We start from the raw sequence: 8,929 nt of genomic DNA on the forward strand, positions 1-8,929 counted from the left end.
AATATTCTCAAATTTGTTTTTATTTATATTCTCAATCACAACTCATTGAAACAAACAGAGACATTTTGTGGAAAGTGCAGATTCTAACCTTTAAATCCAAACCGTCTGTATGTATAAAAAGAAGAGGAAAAGCTTTATTGTATTTTGAATTAGATCAAAGGTTTCGCTTTGTAGAAAGAAGCTCATGTGTCCAGCTGTGCCCCATTTTTGTTAGCCTTTTGACATCAAACAGAAAAGGCTGAAATGTAGTTATTATGTAATTGATATGTGGTATGTAGTATCTGCTTGTATGCCTAAATTCACTATTTGGTCAAAGCAATGTCTTAATGTTAAAACTTATTCCAAGACCTCAAGGAATGTGTAACAATTTTGTTTAATGTAGATTTTAGAAGCATTCCAAACTTTTCACATGCTTTAGATGTCTGGTTCCTATCACCACCACTGTGAACAACTCTAATTTGGTAAGTTTCTCTAGAACGGTGCATTTCCTGTCAACCATTCTGAGTGACATTGTACGCATCTGATCCATTGACTTGAGCAGGAATTTTGAAAAATCAGTGCAGTTCCGCTTTAACTTTACCAAGCCATTCCTACTGCAGAGCAGCATGAAAAGGTCAAAGGCTGCAGCCTAATTTAGGGTTTGATTTCCTCAAACATTGTTTAACACACGTCATAATGAGCTAATTAGCACATCCGCTCTACTCTTCACGTCTCTAAGCGCTGTGTTGTGCCTCTGCAGATGAAAGAGCTCGATGTGTGTCAGCTTTTGCACATCAAACTCATCACACTGACTGACTAAACAAGCCCACTGCCTAATGACTCCACAGCCATTCACACAGCACTGTTCTATGCATTTTAATGTAATCTTCTTCTCACTCCAGAACTCTGGAGCAGCGAGGGAGGGGAGGTGAGAGTCTGTGTGTGTGTGTGTGTGTGTGTGTGTGTGTGTGTGTGTGTGTGCGTGTGTGTGCGTGTGTGTGTGTGTGTGTGTGTGTGTGTGTGTGTGTCGGGGGGGTTGGGGGGGTTGGGGGGTGATGATAGTTGTAGTTAGACGCTGCAGTGTGAAGATGCTCTATATACTCAGTTAAGCCTCATTAGTTACAACAGGCTTCTGGCTCAATACACATTAATGCTTTGATAAAGTGAACACACAGCGAAGATCAGTGAATGAGAACTGTTTAAAGCTATTGATCTGGAAGGAAACGGTGTCTTTGCTCTTTAAAACACCGAGTCACATTAGAACAAATATAAGTAAACATAAACACTACTTTTTTTTTCAAAATTCTGTTCTTATTTGCACACACACACACACACACACACACACACACACACACACACACACACACACACACACACACACACAAACACACAGACACACTCACCTCCCCTCTGTTGCTGCCCCACAGTTCTGGAGTGTGAAGATTACATGCATAGAACAGTGCTTTGTATCTCCATTTTTGCTGTTTTTCAGTTTTTAACATAATTTGAAAATGCCTGTTATTGTTTACATTGTGTGTAGATTTCATGATGAATGGACCAAAAGAAACGGCCCAAAATGACTTGGAAAAAATTCTGGTTCCATTGACTTACATTAAAAGTAAAGTAGGTTTTCCCTTCTCCTGTAAAGTGACCATTTTGGAGATACGAAGTTTTGTTCCGACAACAGCGACACACACACACACACACACACACACACACACACACACACACACACACACACACACACACAGACATATATACATATAGAGCGAATTCGATAGTAGAGGGTCCTCATAAAGAAGAAATTAAGGAGACAGTAAGTATTGATAAAGTAGCAACAAAAACAATGCTTTAACTTTTGTTCTTGAACACACACACACACACACGCACACACACACACACAGACATATATACATATATATGTCCTAATCAATTTATATTTCTAGTTAATAGGTGTTTTTTATATTTAGAATCTTCTTTAATTTCTCATTGTTTAAATCAGTCATTTGAAAGGTATTGTGTGTAGCTCCTTCACCAACAGTGATTTGAGCGATGGGATAAAAGCTGATAAGTATGCAAACAGAGCAACACTAGAGAGATCAGAAGAGCTATCAGTAAGTAAAGCAGATCAATCAACAGATCAATATGCTAAACAAGACAGAACAGCTTGTTTTTACCTTGTTATGTATGACATCTCTTCACACATCCGTTATACTCTTTTACTTTAAAGGCCACTGAGAAGTGAATTAAATCACAAAAACACATCATAAGAAACAGGACTGGAGAGGAGCTACAGCGATGCAAACACAGCCTCCATTTCATTCTGTTTCTATAGATACCGCTGCTGGGTTCCACTCCTGTTTCAGCTCAAGCAGATGGACTGTGTTTCTCCTTGGTGTGATCTACTAATTTCCTCTCTCTCTCTTCAGAGAAACCTTAACCAAGTCACTTTACATTACATACCACAATATATCAATATGTCCCTTAATGTAGAAGTGATATTATATACATGTATAACATGTCTAAAGATAACACAGATGTTTGTTGAATAAACTGTATATTATAAAAATGATGCACACTGCAAACTCTGTTGTACATGAAAAATGCCTACTATATACTACAAAATGCATCTGTACAGTCATAGGCAAAATTGTTGATGATCTGAGTGAAAATAATTGAATACATCCTCTACAAAGAACACACTTTGGCACAGTTTAATATACAATTATTGTTTATTTGCTGAATTTAACATTAAGGCACATTTAGTTTTCATATGTATTCCTAATTTTTTCAAGTTATAGATTTTATTTGTCACATTTTATTTTTCTAACTGTTAACATCGGTTATCGTTTACAATATAGTGACTTTTGTGATATTGTATTTTTTGCTGTTTTAGCATATTTTATTATTTATCTTCAGTTCTATCTAGATTTCATTTTCCAATGTGTTAAACTCAGCAAATAAATCAAAATTATGCATTAAAATTGGTGGGAAAATGGCATATTTTAGTTTGTTCCCTGTGGAATGTATTGTACACTGCAAACAAATAGTATCTTCTCAAGTAAAATGATCTTAAATATAGTCAAGAAATCTAATATTTCTCCTGTTGAGACTGCTGTAAACTGAATTTAGGATTATTTGATTTATTGATTTATTTTTAGACATATTTTAGTTGTTTTAAGAAATGTAATTATTTCACTATATTGGCAGATAACTGTGTTTGTTTTAAAAAATGTTAGCAGAATTATCGGCCAGTATAGTGAGAAAATTTTACTTGAAAAAAAATAACCTAAAACAACTAAACAATGTCTAGATATAAGAGCACAAATATCTCAAAATAGGAAATGTTAGACAAATCAACTAGATTTAGAATCATTACACTTGACGCCTTTTTTTTAAGTATGTGTATTTTATAAAATGTATTGTGTAAATATTGTAGAGCTATGGCTATGTTTAAAGTGTTAATAGTAGTGCCCTCTACTGGTCATCTCAAGGTGTTGGCAAGTAGTTGCTAATATCTAGCACATTTTAAAATGTGTCAATTTCATACACAACCATAAAGAGTAAGAATTGTTTATTAAAATACATAGTTTATTATAAATACATATTAAATATAGTATAAAGTTTTGTATATACAAATACAGACATACAGACATACTACATTTGTTGACATTTCTTTGTCAGCCTGTTTGGTTTCACAGTATGGCAGTTTGGTGGGCTTTAGAGCGAATTCGATAGTAGAGGGTCATGCGGTCCTCAGCTCCAAAACTCTTGTGCAACAAGCTGATAACCATAAACCTATAAAGAAGAAATGAAGGAGACAGTAAGTATTGATAAAGTAGCAACAAAAACAATGCTTTAACTTTTGTTCCTGTTGAAAATCCTTGGATTTATTTTTTAAGAGACAGTCTATACAAATAAATCCATACAGTTGGTCACACTTTACATAACACTGACATGTACACATCATGGCCGATGTCTAAGCTACTGAGCACAGTTTAAGTAAGAAGTGCTCTGTTGGTACTTATACTGCAGGGTGTATAGAGCTGTATAGTAACTTTCCATAGTTGAATTGCTCAGTGCTCGTTTTGTATAGACTTGCCTTTATAGGTGAAGCGTAACTTCTACTAATGAAATAATGAAGAACAGTAATGTGGCTTTTTCAAGCCAATTTAATAAAACCTGTAAACAGTCACTGTCGGAACAAAACCTCATAAAAATGTAACTTTACCGCAGACGAAAAGTTTTCAACTTTCACTGTAAGTCAATGCAACAAGACTGTATGCATCAAAGTCATTTTGGAGAGTTTCTATTGGTCCATTCATCATTACAGTTGGAGTAAACTGCAGCTGGCCTTTTTAAATGATGTAAAATAGAAAATGACAGGAATGGAGATTATGTTCCAATATCATCGACGTACTGTTGTATGGTCAGATGAGACGCTTTGTGAAAATAAGTGAACACATCCTGTACAGAGAACACACTGCTGCACTTCATTATGCAGAATTTAACACACTGGGGGAAAAATGAAAATGTGGCTTGTGTAAAAGTTTTATATTTTTTATAGTTTTATGTTCTATATATTTTTGCAGTATTGTAAATGTATTTAACTGTGCAGTCAAATTGGCAGAAAATGTTGCATATTTAGATTCCCTGTAGAGCACTTTTGGTGCACACATTTCTGGTCTCACAACAAAACCACGTTCGTCCACTTTTGGCCCAAAATGACTCAGGAAAAAAGTCTGGTTCCACTGACGTACATTAAAATGAAAGTATGTTTTTTCCTTCTCCTGTAAAGTTACTGTTTTGGAGACACAATGTTTTATTCCAACATCAGTGATATACAAATTATATTACATTTTATACGTATGACATGGTGATTATTAATTGTACTTAACTATTATTAAAAATGTTAAGATGTAATGTTAGCATAATTTATTGCTGCCCTCTTCTGGTCATCTTAAGGTATCAAGGTTTCTACTTTTTGCTTACTCTGCCAAAACAACCAAACATAATACCCATGCAAAACGTTTCCAGAATGTTAAACTAAGCAAATTCTGCGCTACAATTTGTACAAAAGTACCATATTTTAAGTGTGTTCTGTGTAGAGGATGTGTTCACTTATTTTCACTTAGAAAATCAACAAAACATGTAAACTGACCAGGAGTGAAGACTATAGACCAGTCGTCTTCAAATCCAGACCTTGAATCCAGTTTCCAGCCCTGGATTTTGTTCCTACTGATAATTAATTGAACTACTGACATGACTGATTGGCCACTTAGTGTTTCACTGAACAGTGATTACAAAATTTAAGACTAGAAACTGGACTGAAGGTCCAGATTCAAAGACTACAAGCTCATAACTGATCATGTTGTGGTCAATGTAGGCAAGGCTTTTATTCCAGCATACATACCTGGCATGACTGTGTCAGCTGAGCACACTGCTGTGGCTGAAACGGGGTCACATTCATATCTGAGCTATAGATCTGATCCGTCCAAGCTTCTGAAATCTGACCGCTGTGCAGGTTCTTGTCCATTCTTTGCTCTGTGCAAAACACATTGCTGCTTTGATGGCCTCCAGCATAGGGAACATGTTCTTGCCCTTGTGTGGCCCTGCACTGAAAGTAACGCATTATCTCTGGAGAACTTCTCCATCCACTGCTGCTGTCTGTCTGCTTCTTCTGGGCCAGGTATTCTTCGGTGAGGCCCAGCTGAGCAGACAGGTGGGAGATGTAGCGTATGGTGAGGCGTAAAGTTTCGATCTTGGTCAGGGTTTGTCCGGCGGGAGCTACCGAAGGAGGCAGGTAGGTTCTGAGATGGTGAAGAGCTTTAGTCAGGTCCCTCATCCTCAGCTTCTCCTTCTCGCTGGCATTCTGACGCTGCTCACTTGGGTTCTTCAGCCTGGATCTTGTGGAGCCAGGCTTTTTGGCAAGTTTCGGTCGTCCTGGTTTGTTTGACCTGCCCTGCTTGGACTGGTGAGATGGGGAGCTGCTGAAATCCATTGAAGGAGCTGGTGAGATGGTCTCTGGAGAAGAAATGCTGTAGAACTCGGAGTCAGAGCTCCACAGGCTCTGAGGGTGCTGGCACAGGCTGGATGGATCCATGCTAGAGGACTTTGGAGAGCGAATGAAGGCAAAAGCCGAAGGCTGGAGGTTTTTATGCAGGACCAGAAGGTGTGAGGTGACACCTCTGCAGGCTCCGAGCAGCCGGGGCTCCAGGCCTGTGTATGGGAAAGGCTGATGGAGGCCACAGAAGCAGAGGTGTGAATTTTAACTCCTCTTCAGCACTGTTCTCCTCTCAGACTAAATTTCAGTCTACTTCACCGTTTTAACTCTTATATTTGGAATGGATGTTAATGTTAACCACCATTCAAATGTTTGGGGTCACTCATTAAAGAGGTATTTTACATCTATCTATCTATCTATCTATCTATCTATCTATCTATCTATCTATCTATCTATCTATCTATCTATCTATCTGTCTATCTATCTATCTATCTATCTATCTATCTATCTATCTATCTATCTATCTATCTAAGTGAAATGGTGACAAATTGACATGAATGTTTCAGTATTTTGAAACATTTTTTCAAAGTTGCTCCCGACTTCTGATTGAAGTTGATGTTTGAGTATATTCTGTTTCTAGAGGAAAGATCCAAAAATAACTCTGGTGTTGTAGAACTTGTATTAATGTTATTTACATTTGAAAACATTTAAAATTATGTTTATACATTGCAAACAAATGTGATCTTAGCAAGCAAAAACTTTTTAAATGTAGTGAGTATATACACTATTTATAAAATTATAATATTATTTCATTTATCTCCAGACACTTTTAAAAAACTTTTAAAAACTTGTTTTAAATCATTTTATCAAATTAAAGTGTTTTCTTCCACTGGAAGATCATTTCACTTGCCGTAAGCATTACTTTGTAAAATAAGCAAAATTATCTTCGTAATTTCTCAAAATGAGTAAAATGATCTGCCAACAGAATAAAAAACATTAAGTAAAAATGTATAGAAACCGGTGGAATAATCTTATAATATTCTTACAACAGTCTCCTTATAAAAAAATATTAAATTCTGACCACATTTAAGATGTTTTCACTTGCTAAGATACGATTTTTGTAGTGTATTATTAATGATGATTATTTTTTTACAAAGTGCCGTTGATGGTCCACCATAGACAACTTGCCTTAACTTAATGGTGGTCCAGGGACCTCCATGGGGTGCTTTGCGGCCTAACTGTGTCCACAACCCCCTGATTGAGAAACCCTGTACGATCACCACCCCTGTGAAGAAAATTTCTCTAGAATTTCACATCAGGCTACTATGACTTTGGTCTTGGTCTACTGAAGCAGTAAGATTTCCCTTCACTGGACCTAAGGGGTCTAGACCAACTTCTGAAAAACAACCCCATAGCATTATCCCTCCTCCACCAAACTTTGCAGTTGACACAGTGCAGTCAGGCAGGTAACGTCCTCCTGATATTCACTGGACCCAGACTTCTTCATCAGACTGCCAGATACATTTCCACTGCTTGTCCAGTGTTGGTGAGCTTTACTCCACTCCACCTGACGTCTGGCATTGTGCTTGGTGATGTAAGGCTTGCATGCAGCTGTTCGTCCATGGAAGCTCATGCCATGAAACTCCTGGTGCAGTTTTTGTGCTGATGTTAATGCCAGCAGTGGGCAACTTTTATGCACAATGCATATCAGCACTGGTGTCTGTAACTTTAGGTGGTCTGACACTTCATGGCTGAGTTGCTATGGTTCCTGAACACTTCCATGTTTCAGTAATATCACTGGATATATCGTGGAATATTATAGAGGAAAGAAATTTTGTGAACTGACTCGTTTCAATGGTTTGCATCCTATTACAGCACATATAGTTGTATGCAAAAGCTTGAACAACCCCGCTCAAATGTTTTCTAAGTTTGTTCACTGTCTTCAACCGTGAACACACTTCAATATGACATTTTTCTGCAAACCTTAGTGCAGAATATCTATTTATTTGCTGAATTTAAAGTGAAAAAATGTACTTTTATATTCTCTCTCTCTCTGTCTCTCTCTCTCTCTGTCTCTCTCTCCCAGTGTAATCAGTGAGTGTAATCACAGCATTAGCTTGTATTTCAAAGGCTAAGCAGTGCAGTTGCCTTTAATGATGTTTAATTACGCATAATAACCTCCATTAGTGTGTTACACTTGAGGTGTGACATTTCCACTGATTGGTGATCAGAGCCTCTGTGAATGCGTGAGTGAGGCAGCGGTTGACGCTGGAGCTGTGAGAGAATGGCCTGATTGATCCTGTCACACTGACCCATCCAGTTATAACAGTGAAGGCTTTGCATTGTAGGAAGGCAACACTACACAGTGGTCAGTGAACAAGAGTGTACAGCAAGGCCCAGACTGAACCCTGTCTGTTTGGACATTTTTGGATTTTAATGGGAAGTGAAATCTTAAAGCTGTATTAGAAGGATTTTAAAAAGTACTTCTGCAATGTGAATTTAAATATGACAAACTATTCACCATAAAGTTTTACATTAAGTGTCTATCTAAGTATCTATCTAATCTATCTATCTATCAAGTGAAATGGTGACAAATTGACATACATCTATCTATGTATATATGGGGGGGGGGCACAAGGCAGATTATTATTTTAGCTATAGGTCAGTCAAAAATCTAATTTCGAAAATGGATCTGACTGTCCTGTGGATCTACCTGTAGCTGTACTTTTCCCGCTGTGTTACTGTACAGAGTTGTAGAACCTGTGGAAGTCATCATACTTGCCCTCATCTTACCCTCTTTCTCTCTCTCTCTCTCTCTCTCTCTCTCTCTCTCTCTCTCTCTCTCTCTCTCTGTCTCACGCATTCTCTCTTTTGCTGTGCGTGTGTGTGGGTTCAGGCCGCTGGGTGAGGGAGTTGGTGCTGTGTGGAGTTTGACACCTCTGTATT

The 8,929-nt window shown here is 37.6% G+C and overlaps 1 protein-coding gene across 1 annotated transcript; it reads right to left on the reverse strand.

The window, feature by feature from the left end:
• Window positions 1-5,632: 5,632 nt before the first annotated feature.
• mespba (mesoderm posterior ba) lies at window positions 5,633-7,616 on the reverse strand (the record flags this gene model as incomplete). The annotated part of the gene is made up of 2 exons (XM_037545453.1): window positions 7,455-7,616; window positions 5,633-6,214 (listed from the first exon to the last, which is right to left on the reverse strand). Coding segments are annotated over exons 1-2 (744 nt in total), but the record flags the coding sequence as incomplete, so codon positions are not given.
• Between the last annotated feature and the right edge of the window lie 1,313 nt (window positions 7,617-8,929).

This window comes from Pygocentrus nattereri, chromosome 15 (genome assembly GCF_015220715.1).
Source record: "Pygocentrus nattereri isolate fPygNat1 chromosome 15, fPygNat1.pri, whole genome shotgun sequence".
In the NCBI taxonomy this organism is placed as follows: Eukaryota; Metazoa; Chordata; class Actinopteri; order Characiformes; family Serrasalmidae; genus Pygocentrus; species Pygocentrus nattereri.